General features: G+C 41.6%; 1 protein-coding gene and 3 non-coding genes across 4 annotated transcripts; all 4 read left to right on the plus strand.

Moving 5' to 3' along the window:
* Window positions 1–258: 258 nt before the first annotated feature.
* LOC123440408 (cysteine-tryptophan domain-containing zinc finger protein 5-like) lies at window positions 259–10811 on the plus strand. The gene is made up of 13 exons (XM_045116980.1): window positions 259–408; window positions 2606–2678; window positions 2767–2900; window positions 3000–3323; window positions 3411–4687; window positions 4976–5325; window positions 5395–6833; window positions 6922–7082; window positions 7365–7525; window positions 8007–8158; window positions 9097–9622; window positions 9761–9830; window positions 10316–10811. The coding sequence occupies exons 1-11, from the start codon at window positions 274–276 to the stop codon at window positions 9298–9300; spliced, it is 4410 nt and encodes a 1469-aa protein (XP_044972915.1). The 5' UTR covers window positions 259–273; the 3' UTR covers window positions 9301–9622; window positions 9761–9830; window positions 10316–10811.
* Window positions 10812–14001: 3190 nt separating this feature from the next.
* LOC123423348 lies at window positions 14002–14105 on the plus strand. Its single transcript, XR_006621033.1, has one exon. It is a non-coding gene; the product is annotated as a small nucleolar RNA R41 (small nucleolar RNA).
* A 109-nt stretch (window positions 14106–14214) lies between these two features.
* On the plus strand, window positions 14215–14293 carry LOC123423803. Its single transcript, XR_006621356.1, has one exon. It is a non-coding gene; the product is annotated as a small nucleolar RNA Z155 (small nucleolar RNA).
* Window positions 14294–14381: 88 nt separating this feature from the next.
* On the plus strand, window positions 14382–14498 carry LOC123423987. Its single transcript, XR_006621493.1, has one exon. It is a non-coding gene; the product is annotated as a small nucleolar RNA snoR100 (small nucleolar RNA).
* Window positions 14499–18382: the final 3884 nt, after the last annotated feature.

Raw genomic sequence — 18382 nt, forward strand, 5'->3', positions numbered from 1 at the left:
GACTAGCAGCGTCCGTGCGCGTTAATAACATTTTCCCTGTCGCAAAATATTTTTCCTCTTTCTCCTCCCCGCTTCGCTTCCTCCGGGGAAGAACACACCCAAGGCGACGGGCGAGGAAACAAAAATAAAAAAAGATCTAAATAAAAAACGACGCAGGATACCCTAGGCGGCGGCGGCGGCGGCGGCGGCGGTGATCTCGGCGGCGCGGCGCGTCCGCGGTTGCCGGAGAAGCTGTTGGGGCGATCGCCGGGGATCGTCCCGCGCCGATGTGAGATGCTGGGCGGCGGGACGCGGAGGGAGGCGGGCCACGAGGAGGGGGAGCTCGAGCTCGAGGACGGCCGGGCGTTGGGCGGCGGCCCGGAAGCGGCCGGCCGCGAGTTCCTTGATCCCGACTTGTTCACGCACATCGTAAGCGATGCTCTCTTGCTTCGTGTTTTTTTCTCTCTCTCCGCGCGGGTGGATTGGATTGGATGGTTGATGAGCTGGTTCGTGGTACCGTGGTGTACTGTACTTGCCTTATTGTTTCGTGCACCAGTAATTGTGCTAGCTCGCTTGCAGCATTATCAATTTTTGCGTGAATTCTGCTGTGTATCAGCTGCCGGGTTTTTATTTCTCTTTCATAATGGAGGTGGTTACTAACCGGTATGGTTGTTTGTATAATCTAGAACAGTTATCATGGCTGTCGTACCCATGGGGGTTTCTCAGGTAATTGCCTGCCCCCCTGGTCAGATGAAATGTGGTTAATGTGTTGGCTTTAGCTGATTTCCTGGGAATTGTGTGTTGGCTTTGGAGCTGATGCTGGGGAGTCCAGTTAGTTTATATGTTTTTTATTCTGCCACCCTATGTTTGTTTACAGTGATTTTTGGTACTACATCTTTTAAGTGAATTCAGGAGCTTTCATAATTTAACACACAAATACTCCCTCCGTAAAGTAATATAATACTCTTTAGTGATCTAAAACGTCTTACATTGTTTTACAGAGGTAGTAGGTTTTTGTCACTTGCATTGTTTTAGCCCATGATGATACTTTTATGGTTTAGAGAATTGATTATATGTCTGCTTTCGGTTACATTTGCTTTTGGTCAAAACTGTCTGTCATGATCGCTTACTGTGTATAAATAGAATGAAGTAAATGGTGTGGGAGATTGGCTGATACAGGGTGTTTTTGAGCCATGGATATGTTTTCCTGCGAAGTTCGTGCTTATCAAATAAGAGATGAATATTTATCTCGTGATGCTATATTCTGTTGTCGATAGGTAACAGAACTACTATGTGAAGAAGTTGTGCCACTCGAGCCAAACCATTTGCTATTGTCTCGTAGTTGCTTTTGATAAGCTTGCTCTGGTTCTAATCTAGAAGCTCACTAAACCTGCCAAGGCATAACCCATAATTGTTTTCTGGTAGAATTCTGTCTTGTATGATCTGAAAGTATAGAAGTATTTATAGGCGAGTGATCTGATTTTATTAATTAAGGGAACCGGTTACATCAGAAAGTGTAAAACTATCTATGAGAAGCTCCACATTTATGCCAACTAAAGGTTAGACCTATATTTTTGTTGTATTAGCTGACTAGTTTATTCACATGGACTCATTTGTCAAACAAGGTACCAACGGCAGTAGTAGCATACTCGAAAATCTTAGGTGATGCAAATTTCTGTACAATTAGATGACATGTAGTTGTATTTGACTAAAACTCTCTCTATTGCCATCCTACGATTTATCATTATTTATTTGTTCCGCATGTAAACCATGTGTGCTGGTAGGATTGCTAGAATGTACAGAAACAAGAACACTGTTTTTGTGCATCAGGAATTTCAGTATCAGAATGCATACAGAAAGTTTTTCTTTTGACAAAAGTATAGTCTTCTAAAAACGGAGCAACTTGGGCATGTACAATTAATTGGTGCTCCTGCTTGTACCGTATAATCACCATTACTCTTGATAATCATTGCTAGGTGGGTGACGAGACAGATAATAGTTGCATTTATTTGAACCTTACAGAATATATTGTGGAATAGTTATCGTTAGGAACTAGGAAGGCAGTATTATATGAGATTCTCTGTGTTTTAGAAATTTCATTTATTGTGCAAAATTACTGCAAAATTGCTATTTGTCACTTTATGTTGCTGCATGATATGCCTGTTCCTACGCAATGGCATATTGTGGCTATGGTCTAAAAGGACATATGTACATACCATATTCCATGTATCTATTCATGGTTTTTCATTCTTGATCCTGCTTTCATTACTGAACGGTGAGACACTCTGGCATATGGAGAACTTAACTCATATGAGTTTGTTTGGATTGAGGGGATCCAATCTATTTGTGACATGGAGGTTTCAAACCTCTAGGGTTCTTAGCCCCTGGTTAATATTTGAATTTTTGAAAAATGTTAGGGCATGAACCATTTTTCGTAGACTATATTTAACTACTACTGCTAATGAAGTGTAGATATTAGGTCTTCAACTTTAGTTGGCGTATATACATATATACTCTTAAATAGTGGCTTTCTCCCACGTGCTCCTTATTTTATATGAACTGAACTCTTAAACAAGTACTTCTCTCTTTGTGGAAGATTAACTTGTAAATGAAATATGATGTACAGGATGAAAGACTTCAAAATGTGTTGGGTCATTTCCAGAAGGACTTTGAAGGTGGAGTACTTGCGGAGAACTTTGGTAAGGGGAATAAAAGCCGCACTCTGTTTGCGATGTAGGGTTATTGTTCTTGTACTGATGTATGTGAAAAATCGTTAACGCTACATAGGGTCACGATATGGGGGTTATGGTTCATTTTTGCCTATGCACCAGAGTTCCCCTTCTGTCGCAACTCAATCTAGAAGCCCTGCAGTTCCACCAAACCGTGGCAGTGCCTCTAGATCACCTTATGTTCCAGTGGAGGTATACTTCTGCAAATTTAACCGTTGCATGTTCACTTAGTAGGATCCATGTGGTACCTAAACATTAGCACCCTATTAAATAGTTCTGATGTAATTCCAGAGTGCACAGAAGAGTCATTTTGTTAAGAATGGATTAGATATCAGGGGAAAAGATGATTATTGTCAAAGAACATCCAATGGGACCAGTGGTAATCCTCAGCAACAGATGTTGAACAGAGCAGTCAATGGTCCTGAACAAAAGGCGCCGAAAATACGTATCAAGGTGAACAACAATAGACATTTGGCAAGAAATACTGCTGCTATCTACAGTGGTCTGGGCCTCGACATTTCCCCTTCCTCTTCTATGGATGACAGCCTTGATGGGTGCGCTGGGGCTCCTGAGCCGAAAAATCTGCCCGACGAATCTCCACATACCATTTTGCAGGTTACATTTTCCCCATCAGTTTATTTGCCTCGGTAAAACCCTTTGTTGATTGATTTTAGAGAGTTAATCACTGTGTTGTTTGAACAGATAATGACCTGCCATCCTATTCCTGGAGGACTCTTGCTTTCACCCCTTGCAGAAAATATTCTGGCACTGAGAAAGAAGTCAGCATCTGCAAGAAAGAAACACGAAGCACCTGCATTTGATGATGACAAAGCAGAATTAAACAGAGACTGGTGTCGTACGACCTCTGCTGCACAAGGTGACAAAGATCAGATGGTGCATAAATATAACTATGATGAAAAGAAGGATCACCTTCTGAATATTAAGAGTTCAAAAAGCAAGCGTGACAATTCAACGATTATGAATAATGGGACTATGCCCGATTTATTGGATATTTCAGATGATAAAGATCCATTTGTCTTACCAGGAAGTATACAGACAGAACAACATTCACTTGAGGCATCAGCAAAATTGGTAACTGATATTTCAAATCATCTGAAGGAAACAAAGAATGTTCCACTGAAAGGACGGATTAGGGACAAGATCCCTTTGAGAGATATTGAGTCAGTACATGTAAAAGCTGTTAATCTAGCAAATGGTGATGATCATCCAAAGGGTAAAGCAAATTCAGAAGCATGTACAGCGAGAAATAGCTTCGACAACTTGAGCAAGCGCAGTAAGACAGAACCTGCACTTGGTCAAGGATTTGTTGATAAAATCAAATATGATTCTGATGGATACGATCATCGACCTTCTACAACTTCAAGTCAACCAAACAATCTTCCTCCTAGTGGTACTGCTACATCAGTTGACAGAGACAAAAGAAAAGTGGTGCATGTAAAAGATGAACCATCTAAGTGCAAAAGGGAGGAATCGGGGAGTCTAGTTAATGCAGATTCCATGGATACCATCACCGAAAATGTAGGTGCAAATCCTTCTGGAATACCGAAAAGAAAAATGAAAATTTCCTCATTGCAAACTGCTCCGTCCGGGAAGAAACTCAAGGTTAAAGCACACAAGCAATTGAGCAATGACATCACTAGAAAATCATATGGTGAAGATAAGAGTGTGAAGCCTGAGAAGGAGACTGTTTCATCCGGAGAAACTGATAATGGCAGGTCAGATGGTGTAAATGATGGTGACCACAAGATATCTTCCTTGAGTTTTGACAGATCAGCACCTGTGCCATCAGCATGCATGACTGGGGCTATGGAATCATCTGTGCCAGTGCCTGTGGAACCTGTTTTAATAAATGAACAGTGGGTATGTTGTGATAAGTGTGAGAAATGGCGCCTTTTACCCTATTGGATCAATCCAGATATACTTCCCAAAAAATGGCGGTGTAGCATGCAGAGTTGGTTGTAAGTTTCTGCAAGAGACATTTTCTTCAGTTTTAGATATTTTTATGCATTTTCGTAGTATCTCTATCCTCTAATTTCTCTGAATTGCAATAACTCTGGAGTAAGTTTTCCTTCCATTCTTTTTTTAGATTTTATTTGTTCAATATTTTCAAACCGTTACCTAGAAGCTCCTGCAAATATCTCTAGTTATGTGGTCATGTATAAATTTAGTGTGCAAGTGTTGCTGGAATATGTTGTTTACTATTCATCTGCATGATATTTTTAATGGATAGTATGTGTAACTTGTAGGCATGGAATGAATAACTGCAAAATAAGCGAGGATGAGACCACAAAGGCCCTTCGTGCAATGCCCCCTGCACCTGAAAATAATATTAGTGTGGATGTTCGCCATGATATTGCTACATCAGGCATATGCGCAGCTACGATTCCACCAACTATTCAGGGCGATTTAAAATCCATCACTACATCAGGGACACTGAAAGTTGATTCCAATGCAAATATATCAAATAATTTGAAGATGGGTGAGATGTCAAAATCTTCGAAGAAGCTAGAGGCTCCTACAAGTAGAAATCCTGATGATGTTGACTGCTTCCCTAAACAGAAGGGAAAACGGAAGCACATAGGATCGTCAGATGATGGTGCAAGTCTTAAGCATTTTCTCTCTTCCTAATTTCAGTCATTTGATTCTAATGGTTCGATTTATGCAGGCGAAACTGTTGCTGTAGACCAGCTGCATCCAGAAGCGAAGAGCGGTGCAGGGTTTGATCATGATAGTCGTAGGGCATCAAAGAAAATGAAGGAACCCAATGAGCCAGCCAAACATAATCCCTCCGAGTTTGAGATTAGCAAAAGCAGTCCTTCAATCAAGGGAACTCCAAAAAGCTTGCATCGGTATAGTGGTGTTTCACCTAGCATGGGAAAGTATGGTTCATCTTCATTAGTTAAGTGCAATGATGATAAAATTATCTCAAATGGGGGCATCAGGGCTTCAGATGCAGGACGATCTGATGTTCCAGAATTGTCCATTAAGAATAGGAAATCAAAACAAAGGCAACTAAGCAAGCGTGGTTCTGACCCTGTAGTTAGCAATGCCTTTCCAAAGCATACTGTGGAAGAAGCTTTAAGTGAAAGTAATCATCCCAAGGAAAACCCCATGCCAGAGCTGAAATTTTTGACGGCAGATGATAGGAAAGTTGCCCATGCCAGAGTCCCCATTGCTGGGACTGATAATGACAAAGAGTGTTTAAGTGAGCAACACCAAGAGAATATTCATCTCCAGCAGCACTCACTGCTCTCTCAAAACTCCATGAAGAAAAATATGTGTTATGCACAAGCATCTGCAGCTGCTACCTCCAGTTCATCTAAGGTGTCTAGTTCCCGCAAGAGTAAAGTGGATTATCAAGAAACAAGGGCCTCTCCTGTAGAGTCAGTTTCTTCTTCACCCTTGAGAGCTTCCGATAAGAATCCTGTGGATCAGCATAAAAGGTATCCAAGTGCAGTTGCAGAAAAAGTACTTTCTCAAGAATCAGGGAAAAGCTGTTTGTCATTTTCCAAGGAAAAAAGTGATTTTGGATCTGGTTTGGATCATGCTAAGGCTCATGGTTCTGGCTGCGTCAGTGGAGACATGCATCATCATGTTTTGAAGGATGGGGAGTTGCGTAAGGATAAAGAAGACGATGAATGCTCAAAAAACGATGATTCTGGACTTGGTACAAGGAATGGTCTGTTGAATCCAGTAAAGGTACAGAAAGTTAATTCACACGTCCTTTCAATACATGGCAATGGTGATGACAAACCACCACCATCCCTTCAAAACGGAAAAGCACCATCTCATCTTAATGCAAACCAATGTGACCATGCAAAGTTGACTTCTGGGAAACATCCAGCACAAGTTAAGCCTGATAAAGGGGATGCAGAACAGAAGGATATGAAAATAAATCCATCAACTGTTAAAGGAAGCAAGCAGCAGCCAGCATTAAATGAGTCATCAAATGGTGATCTCTCGTACAAGGCAAAGCAACTAAAGAAGGCTGTTCTCGAAAATACAAAACAAGCAACTCTTAGTCGTGATGCTTTGAATCCAGTAAACACATCTGTGCTACTGAAGGAGGCTCGGGATTTAAAGCACTTGTCTAAACGTTTAAAGGTTTGAATATTTAGTAAATCACTTGAAACCTTTGTGTCTATGTTTTCATCCAGAGTTTGTTGCCCCTCATGTGCATCCCTTGTTGCAGGAAAAGGGAGATGACCTTGAGAGTGCTAACATGTGCTTTGAGGCTGGCCTGAAATTTCTCCATGTTGCATCTCTGTTGGAAGCTCCGAGTATTGATAGCTCCAAGCAAGGGGATTCTATACAAGCTATGAGACTATATTCCGAAACAGGAAACCTTTGTGGGTAAGCAACAATGCGGTCTCTTTAAGATTCAGACAGTATGTCTATCTGTTAATAGTATTTGGTTTGATATACCCTGTCTTCATTGCTACCTATTCCTGTAGCTAGTATTTTAGGGCTTCCATCCTTTGTAATCATCTGTTGCTTTCTTGCGGACAAGACTTTATATTTAGTTGATGGTAGTTCTACTTGTTTCCTCTAACTCTTACATACATATTTTAATGCCATATGATGCTCACCTCCAATGAACTATACTAATGTCTCACTGTTGATTTGTTTCATTAGATTTTGTGCCCGTGAATTTGAGCGACTTAAGAAAATGGCAAGTGCTGCTTTGGCCTATAAATGCGTGGAAGTGGCATACATGAAGGCTGCCTTCTACAAACATCCTGGTGCTATTAAAGATAAACATGCATTGCAAGCAACATCTTTGATGGTTCCTCCAGGTTTTTCCTCGAGTTGCATATAGTTATTTAAATAATTCTTGCAACCTGTCATAATTAAGGGCCTGCTTGAGTGTTTGGTTTGAGAAATAGATTGGTCTATCAGGAGGCAAGTGATCTAATATTATTATTTTTCGATTAATCTTATTCCTCATTTTTATGGAATTGCATGGTGATTAACCAATACACCTTAATTCTTCTATCACACATAAAGTCCACTTTAACGGTTATTAACGGATGATCCTAGGACTGGCACATTCCTCAAACCAAACATACATCCAAATTAGGCACACTTAATGTCTGATTGATATTAATAAAGTGGAAGTGTATCAGCTTTCATTTGGAAGTTATCTTTCCTGTGAGATTTATTAGACAAAGGCAACCTTCATTTTCTCTTCGTCATATCAAAGCGAATAAGTACACCATTCATCTTTATTTTAAAAGATTGACCTTCTGATTGTTTAATTTCTTCTTTTTGGGCTAGCTGAGTCACCGTCATCTTCTGCCTCAGATGTTGATAATCTAAATAATCAGAGTACAGCTGCTAAGGCTATTTCAAGAGCTTTGTACTCTCCTCAAATTGGTGTCAATTCCATACCCCGGAACAATCATCACTTGATGGGGTTGCTTGCTTATGTAAGTTACTGCTTTTGACATTCAATATCAGTATCATGATTCCTATTAGATTTGTTGGAGCTAAGCCTTTTGATAAACGTAAACTGACTGTCAATTGATAACTTATAAATACTTAGCATTGCACAAGCCAGTAATTCTCTATTCGGTGATTTTTCATTCAATTTACTGCGAAAAAATGCATTTTGTGCTGTAGAAACATGATATTTTCAAGGAGCTTAATGATTGCAAAAAATTTCATCTCGCTTCCTGTTCTGGCAGAATGTTTTCCTGTGATCTTTTCAATTTGCTAGATAAGGTTAAGTATGGCGCCTGATGGTACTGAAAAGTGGATTATAATTACAAAAACTAACTGTCTGTGCTGAAAATTAGTGATGAAGGGCATCCAAGCTCTCCTTCTGTTTCTTTATCTAAGTATGTGACAGGCCACTACCTACCAAAAATATGTCCCTCATATATGGTAAAAACTAGAATGTTACTTCCTTCTATTCCACATCAGATTAGTTTGACTTCATTCTCGCACAGACGGTGTAGTCATTTGCTCTTAGCGTGCGAATGCACTTGTTTGCATCTGCAGGCACTTGTTTTACAACTGTATTCTGCATCGCCTGTGCTAATTTCTAGTAGTTTAGAATAATTAGGTCTTGTAGTGAAAAAGAATTGAAAGATGCTATTAGATACTTTATATTCCAGGTAATTCAAATTTAAAGAGTACTAATAATCTTCAAACTATTTGGTTTGATGTCACAAGTTATCTTGTTAGTTCAGGCTGACTAGTTATCTAATTCACGGTAACTAAAAGACAGCATATATCCCGGTAACTGAAGTATCGAACTACTCTAATACACTGCAATGCATCACAAAATTTCTTTATGATCATTCAGTAAAATGTCTGTTTAATTTACTAATAGAGTATTTTATTTCTTGACTGTTTTTTGCAGGCAGATGACATAAATTATGCATTTGACGGAACCAGAAAATCACAAAGTTCATTAGCTGCTTATGTCACTGATATTGGGATGGGTCAGGCTGATGGTATTGCTCTTGTAAGGGAAGTCCTTGAATTCAGTTTTCACAATGTCAAGGGCCTGCTACAACTGATTCGCCATTCATTGGAATCCATCAACCATGAAAGTGTTAAATAATAGAACAAACATGTTCCCTGTGAATAGTGATATATGATGGCAGGTTGCTTCGGCATTTCTGTTATAATGATACAACCAAATGGGTGTAAGCGTGAACTGGGATGAATCAGTATATTAGTGTGAATGGAGGGAGAAAGAGGTCACATTGCCATCGTTATAAATATTATTTTAGGGTGATCATTTTGACCTCTGCTAAATGGGTTTTAAACCAAGAGTTAGCCTGCAGATGTAAATTGCTACATTCCAAGTTCTCAGTTTTGATGTATGTTGAGTTACGGAATTCAAGTTATTGAAGGCAACCCAACTGTTAACTGTTGTACCGGTAAGGAATATTTGTGAAATTTCCTTTTTTTCCTTTGGAAAATTGCATCCTTTTTATTTCTGTATCATCATGCCTGTGCGCCCTCTACTGCCTTGCATCTATGTTTATGTGTCAAGGATATAATGATTTGTTAAACAGGGAGAAGATTGCAGTAGGAGCAAGTTAAACCTACAATTTTTTAAATGAGTGACCACAGAAGCTTAATTAGGTGAGGGCTCAGGAGAGCGGTCTAATTTCCCCCTTATGCAATTGGTCTACCAACAGGCAAGAATCTCCACCACCCCTTAATATCTATTTATATTTATCTGCTTAGTTTAGTCATGCGCTTTTTAATTGATAATTAAAACGAAAAAGTTTTGCATCATTGCATCTTGTTGGTGTTTCTGCACTAGATATGTTTGATAGGCTATCGAGTAACAACGGTGGCAAACAAAATTTATGTGATTCCTTTTTCTGATTATCATGGAGAAAAGGGGAACATAAACTTTAAACATGAACTTTAATGGGTGTTAACCAACTAGCATGCAGTGATTAATTGTGATTACTTGTTCGAGAAAAACTAATTGTGTTTCGTATTTGAATTTGATCGAAACCTTTTTAGTAAAAGCCATGGTAACTTTAGTAAACTCTGGCCAAGTCTGGTGGAATTTTATGTGCCAAAGCCTAATTACATGTTTATCTTTACTGATGTAGGAAGAAGCGCGTTGACCTCTCTGCTGTATTTCAGTTTGGGAGACACACTGGGAGATGAAACCGCTAATGAGCAAACTTGCAGAGGCTGGATGAGGACGTCGGCAACCACCTGTCTCTTAAACTTCTGTACATATGCATCGCCTTAAGCTAATTGCTGCCCATTTTTGCCCCATACCTGTGTACATTTACATAGAACATCACAGTAAACAAACTTTTTTTTACCGATTTTGGTTGTCATATGTATTGTTCTTATTACCTGACAAAGTTCATTGTTTTGCTTAGAATTAACTGATTATCCTGGCGTCATGTAACCAAAAGTTTTTTGTTTTTTTTGCTGCTGCAAGCACAATTTTGGGCTGACCTAACAACAAATGACGACGGCACTGTGTGCTAGTCTGACTGTTGTTAGGGGTCCTGCTTCAGCGATGCCGTTGTAATGACGAATGAGTGATGTAAATGCTCCTGCTGTTATTAAGAAAGAAAGGCGTTTTTTTTTTGTTTTTTTTTTGTTTGGGACGTGCTCATCATTGGGTTGCTTTTGTTGTTGGTGCTGCATTAAGAGTTTTAGGTATAATGGTAGGCCAACTTTCAAGAAGCCTGAAATGTCGTGTTTAGTCGACAGATCATTCTTTCATAAATTCAAAAGTCGATTTGTTTTGTACCGAGCAGATCAAGTCGTATACATCAATCTGTCGCAGGTTCTGGAATTTTAAAACTGCAAAAAAAAAAAAAAGTGTCACATTGAAGCCTTGTTAGGCATCGAGCGGTACCAAATGTGCAATAATCTTACATCTATGTAAAGGCTGCAAAAGCTTATGTAAACTTCCTAACTAAGGACTTCGGTAATCCACCAACTCCTTAAAATTTAAAAATCTATAGAGCATCTGCAGCCACTCCATGAATTTTACCTACACCTCCATCCACTCCGGGAGCAGAGCCACGGAAAGGAGAGACTCTGAACAGGGCCTAAATCCACACCCCCACCCCCCCCCCCTAATTTAACGGGGGCGGGCCCTTCCTCCCCCTCTTCAATCTTAACCCATCATATTTCTTGTTATGCTAAATTCCGTAGTTGTTTTACATAGTGTAACATTACTCTTGAATGGCTATCACTCCAAGCGTCGAGCCAAAAGAACAATATACCATGACGCCATCATAATTTTTTACGAAAACAAGATATTTATTAACATATAGTCATGACATAAAAATACAACACGAGAACTTAATTGGAAATATCGTCTATGAACCATATCAAATGCAAATTTAAAGCGAACAGTGATATTTCCCTCTTTTTTTGTTTGTCATTATGTTCGTCAAATTTCGTTTTTTGTGTGGGTTCGAGTATTAGCCCATGACCTATGATTTGAACATTTTCATAATCTATCTTTTGAGACAAACATTTTCATCATCTTGGCAAAGTCAATTTGACTATCACCTAATATAATCATCATTTCAAATGTAAGGCCCAACATGCATATAAAAATTTATTGGTACAAGATAAAATTAATTGTTCATGATAGAAAGTACAATGTTTTATAATTTATTTAGTGGTGGGTAGACAATGGTTAATAAAAGTGCAATCTATCTTCTCATAGTCTTATGGGGTTTCTCTACAACCTTCTGAGGGTCATATTCTACGTAAATAAAAAATTTATAAGTGTAGTGAAAGCAGAGCATTCACCTAGTTGTGGTACAAAGGAAAAGTGAAGTCGGTAATTGTATTCTAATTTTCACCACAAGAGTACAAAATGATATAGGAGCAAACATTTTTCATACAAGTGTCTTATTACCCTATATTTTGAATTGCATTTCATTAAAGTGCAAGGATTGAATGGATATGCAGTATCACTAAAATTACACTACTTTTCTTAATTTTGCAGTAGACATCGTCTATCTTTGCACAATATGTTGTGTACTTTCTTGTGTGGGAATTTATCCTTGTACTTCTTGTAGCATGACATTTGTTCCCTGTTTTTTTACACTTTACACTGTGTATACAAAATCACTTCACAAATATAGAGCACGGATGCCATGTATTGGCTCAAAATTCTTGAGAGAATGTTAAAGCAACTCTCATGTAGCCCCCATTTTTGCAAGCAAGGAGTGGCGGAGGTCGAGCTGGGCTGTGGAAGCGGTGATGAATCATTGAAAACGAGGGGTGGGGGAGTCGTGTTTCTCCCCCATGCGTGTGGGTGAAATGAGGTGGGATGGGAAATCCCAACAAAAAAGCTGGTTATACAAATGTAAGACAACGAAGGCTATACTATGCAAACGGGTCTCACACCGGCGGAAGAGTTGGGACGCAAACGTGTCACGATGGAGTCGGATTCTCTAGAGCCCATCCAAGCATGCAATGGAGTAATCAAAGTATGAAGTCCCTATACGACAATTCTCGTAGATTGTTATCAGAGGGTTCATAGAAATCGGCTCAATGATTTTCACCCACTGTCTTAGGGATGTTAATCAGACGTTGCATAACCTTTCCACGCGCGTGCGTGATTCAAAAGTAGTGGTGGGCGGAATATCAATTCTCTTAGCTCCGTAGCTTCGTTTTACCGGACATTTTGTTCAATGTAACTGCCATTTGAGTATGAATAAAGTGCATCCAAGGTCATTCCCTGAAAAAAGAATAGTTAAAATAAGTGTATTTTTAGCTTTTTTTAGTGTAAGTGTATTTTTAACTGCCTCAAAAAAGAGACGACAAGGAGATGGATCCCGCAAAAAACAAAGACAAGATGGGAGCAAACAGAGAGAGGAAGGCAGGACCAATGCCCTTTTTAAGGAAAACGTTTAGGAACGACGCACCGACCGAACCTTTTCGCCGGTCTTGTCCACGCATGATCCGTGCGACCCATTCGAAGGCAACCACGTGGATACGGTGGACCCGTGCGAGATTCCATTCCTTTTTCTTCTTCCCCGTTGCTCATCCCCTTTCTTCTTCCCCCGCACCAAAATTTAGGCAGTGCGGTCGCATCGAATCGCCGATCCCCGCCACTGCCGGCCGTCCTCGTCGCCGGTCCCCACCCTCGCCGTTCGTCCTCATCGCCGTTTGCAGCAGCAAACATTGTGGATAAAAAGCTTCAACCGTGACAGGAAAAAGCTTCAACCGGCGAAAAGCTTCAACTGGTGCGCGGCAATGTTTCAACCCTTTTGAAAAAAAGCTTCATTGGCCATGGAAAAAAGCTTCAACCGTCAACATGAAGGGGGCTGCGCGTTGGACGAGGACGACCGACGAGGTGCTCGCGTTCATTGGCTGAAGGTTGGAGATGAGGAGATCCAACGGTTAAGGGCGTCCAAATCTGACGGTCAGGATGCGACTGGCGGAATCGTTCGTGCGGGCGTCGGCGCACAGCGATGCCTGTTATTTACATTGTTTTTTTCTTTCTTTTTAGCGGATAGAATGGGCCTTCATAAAGCAGAAGGTGAAGCCCAAATAGGCCGTAACCATCCAAACCCTCCCGGCCTCCCGAAACCCTAGCCCACCAGTCTCACCTATATATACATAGGCTGAAGGTTCCTAAGCTCAAAACCTAACCTATCGACCGACCAACTTCATCCCCTGGCGGCGCCGCCGTCCCCTCCCCCTCTAGCTCTAAGCATCTCTTCTCGTAGCTCCCCTGAGCTGCAATTTCGCTTGTTTTTTGCTCGTAGTTTCGCTCTTGCCTTTTATTCTTGTCTCAATCTTGTCGGCGGCTGTGATGCGCAACGGTAAAGGGATTTTCTGAGGGACGGGAACTTAGTTTCCCTCCTCCTGATTGAGAGAAACCAATGGATCCTTCTGAGCCTGCCAAATACGCTAATTTTCTACTGAGCCTGTACCATTTCTTTTATGCTTTTCGGTTCCCCCCTCTTGAGGTTTTCTTGTATCTCGCTTCGAAGACGATTTTATTCTTTGCTTCGGTTGAGGTGAGGATAAACCTTTACAGAAACTTTACCGTGGTGTTGACCAAAATACAGACTACAATTATCTGATCAACCGAGAAAGTTTGTTATTGCTTCTGTTTGCATCTTTTTTTTTCTATTGTGAATCTGTGCCGTGCACAACAAGCCGATGCTCTGGATCGAGGGAGGAAGGAAGCATGGTAATGTGCACGGAGAGTACCGGTATCTGTGGTCTGCATATGTCTGCTCGTCTTGACGCCTTCGGGCTTTGATCTCGCGGGCCTGGATTTGACCAACAATCCTTTCCTTGTTGATTTCTCCAGGGGAGGAATTTGTTTGCTTGGTGCTCATGGGATAATGTCTTTGGGAACGATTGTGCTTGTTTGGTGGCATCGCAATTGTAGTGATCGAAAATGACTCGTATATAACTGTATAAAGGAAGATTGTATTTATGTCCAACAACAAACTTAAAACAAGATAAAGGTTGCTTGCAGCGTTCACTACATTCTTGTTAAAATAAAAATATCTAGGATCACGATGGAGAACTTCATAAGAAATGATTAAAATGAAAATATCTAGGATCATGATGGAAAACTTCATAAGAAATGATTAAAATGAAAATATCTAGGATCATGATGGAAAGCTTCATAAGAAATGATTTAAATGAAACGGAGGTTTCATAATGATAGCTTCCCAGGACTGCGGAGCTGGGAGCCCAAAGCTGCAACGGCAAAATTGCTGCACACCGATGTATTTGGATGCTTGAAATGGTGCTATAGCTGATGTACCCATCATTACCGGAGGCCCTTCATGTGCTAGCCGTAAGGGAGTGCTCAGGCGGCAAAAGTTGGGCAAGTTGCTGGCTAAGCTGTCTGCAAATAGTTGTGATGGATGTTTTTTTTGTGTGGGGAAAAGAGAATCTAGAGAGAAATACTCAACATTTTCTTGTTGTATATGAATACTGTCGTAGTGTTATTAGAACAGTGCTTACTACAGATAAGGGAGTGGCGTTTTGGATCTCGTGGCTTATTTTTTTTGAAAATTAGAAATTCGAAATTGTCAGTCCTAATGTTGCTGGCATACACTTCAAAAATTGTCAAGTAAGGATGTGAACAGGTGGGGGCTGTTGCGGACATTGATGCTTGAGCTTGCCATCCAATGTTGCTGCCATACACTTCAAACATTTTCTGGATGAAATTTATGCAAACACAACGAATTTCATTTAGGTGGAGCCCATCTATATTTTGTAAATTTTGGATTTACGTATCGTTCTTTGACATCCTTTCTGCAATTCTTTGATATCCTTTGCAAATTCTGTAATGTCATCAATCAATAAAAGAGAGCAATTTCAACGGGCTGACCCAAACGGTGAATTTTTTTGCTTGGGTCGGGTCGTCAATGTGGCGACCCATTTCATGTCCAGGGGTGACTTTAAAATATAGCATCGTAGTTCATGCTGGCACACTCTTAACCGGCTGCCACACATGGGAGACTTGAGTTTGACCACGCCATCGCGGCCCTGATGGTCATGCCAACACATCTGCTGGCATCCAAAAAAGATGAAGCTTGCCGTCGTAGATCATTCCTTGTCGAACTTGAGCATGTCGGTCTGCATCTTCTTAAATCATGGCCTTTTCTTTGGCGACACGGTGTTGAGATCCACCTTCATGATCTATACCCCGCTCATCATGCTTGCGAGAGCCACTTCTTTGACCTTGGTCTTAGCGTTGCCGGCCTCGATTTGTAGCATCTTGGCTTGCTTCTCCGTCTCCATCTTAAAGCATTTGTGCTTGTTTCTCCGCCTCCATGTCAAGCCTGCTCCTTTGGATCTCCAAGAAGGCGTTCATTTGCTCTTCTCTTTCTTGCCGGCGCTTCTCCTCCCTTGAGTCCTTCTTGGTGATCATGCCCTTCACGGTTGCGATCAAGGCGATCGATGTCGCATCCCGCTTGTCCTCCTTGTAGTTCGTTAGTATCGTTCCAAGCGGTACTTCAATGCTAGTACTACCCCACTATGGCTGTCTTCTCTGTAGCCCATAGGAATTGACATTAGTAGGGCAGTAATACTGCTTAACGTGGTACTACCGCTCTCTACTACCGCACTCTCTTCTGTTTGTTCGGATGCTTGTTCACCATAGTACGGAGCGGTAGTACCGCTTTATGCGGTAGTGTCGTCCTATCGAGCCTCTACTACCACTAGTTCTCTATGTGCTGAGACACCAAGAGGTAGTACCGCTCGAGAACTATCGCCCTTGTACGTAGGTACTCTCACTGTACATCTGGAACTGTTCCCCAAGCGGTAACGCTCCCTCGAGAGTTAGTACCGCTTGAGCATCAATTGTGGGCACATAAAGGTTGGATTGCTCCCCACTATATAAAGCGGGCCTTCTTCACCAAGAAGACCCATCTCTTTTGCCCCTAAGCTCCATTGTTGCCCTTAAGCTTATTTTCGCCCGATCTTTCTCCTTAGCCGTCAAAACTTGTTTATCTTCTCGGGTTTGAAGGAGAGGGCCTTGATCTACACTTTCATTAAGAGATATTTCATTCCCCACTAGTCTCTTGGGTGTTTGGGCACCCTAGACGGAAGAGGCCCCCTCGAAGCCACATTCCTTTGTGCTGAAGCTTTGTGATGGTGTTGGGAACCTCCAATTAAGTTATGGAAATTGCCCCAACCATGTTTGTAAAGGTTTGATTGCTGCTTTCAAGGGCACCACTAGTGGAATCACAACATCTTGCATTGTGCGAGGGCATGTGAAGAATATGATGGACCTAGTGGCTTCTTGGCGAGCATTGTGCCTTCACACCGCTTCAACGGAGACGTACCTCCTCCTAAAGGAAGGGAACTTCAGTAACACATCCTCGTCTTCATCGACTCCACTTGTGGCTATATTGTGTTTGTATCTTATTGTTGTTGTTGTTGAGCTCATCATATAAGTTGTCGACCTAGTTGCATTTATAGACAACAACAATAGCAACAACAAATGTCGATGTACAACTTATATGATGACCTCCATAAACATAGATGTGGAGGATGGCATCCAATGCAAGCCGCATACATTTCAGCGTGCATTTTAAAATTGAATGAAATTCATGCAAACCAGATGATATTTATGGAAGTACGGATAGGAAATAGCACAAATCATCCATACATACCATGCAAATTAAGTCAAGTACAACAAGTCCTCAAATAAAGGAGATGCCCAACAAGTTTTTGATTAACGAATCATGTCGTCCCGCACATACTGCCCCTTCAGCTTCATCCAAAAGTGTGTGCATGTAAATGGTCTTCCATCTTTCCCGTGATACGCCACGGCAGCGCGCTCGGGCTATATATGATGTGTAGACAAACATTAAGTGAATGAATTAATTAACAAGTTGAGTAAGAGGAAGCCAAAAAAACTTGTGATCCCGTCCTTAGCCGTGTGCATTGGCCACATTGCTTTGAACTAGCGAACCACGTCCCAAAACTTTATGACGCTGATCTGGATAGTGTGCCGGTGATACGACAACGACTTCATGTTGTTGGGTAACGTCGCATGGAAAACAAAAATTTTCCTACGCGCACGAAGACCTATCATGGTGATGTCCATCTACGAGAGGGGATGAGTGATCTACGTACCCTTGTAGACCGTACAGCAGAAGCGTTAGAGAACGCGGTTGATGTAGTGGAACGTCCTCACGTCCCTCGATCTGCCCCGCGAACAATCCCGCGATCAGTCCCACGATCTAGTACCGAACGGACGGCACCTCCGCGTTCAGCACACGTACAACTCGACGATGATCTCGGCCTTCTTGATCCAGCAAGAGAGACGGAGAGGTAGAAGAGTTCTCCGGCAGCGTGACGGCGCTCCGGAGGTTGGTGATGACCTTGTCTCAGCAGGGCTCCGCCCGAGCTCCGCAGAAACGCGATCTAGAGGAAAAACCGTGGAGGTATGTGGTCGGGCTGTCGTGGAAAAGTCGTCTCAAATCAGCCCTAAAACCTCCGTATATATAGGTGGGAGGGAGGGGGCCTTGCCTTGGGGCTCAAGGAGCCCCAAGGGGGTCGGCCGAGTCCAAGGGGGAGGACTCTCCCCCCCAAACCGAGTTGGACTTGGTTTGGTGGGAGGGAGTCCCCCTTCCTTCCCACCTCCTCCTTTTTTTTTCTTTCTCTCTTGATTTTCTTCTCCTTGGCGCATAGAGCCCTTTTGG

The sequence above is a fragment of the Hordeum vulgare genome, chromosome 1H (assembly GCF_904849725.1).
Source record: "Hordeum vulgare subsp. vulgare chromosome 1H, MorexV3_pseudomolecules_assembly, whole genome shotgun sequence".
Lineage (NCBI taxonomy): Eukaryota > Viridiplantae > Streptophyta > Magnoliopsida > Poales > Poaceae > Hordeum > Hordeum vulgare.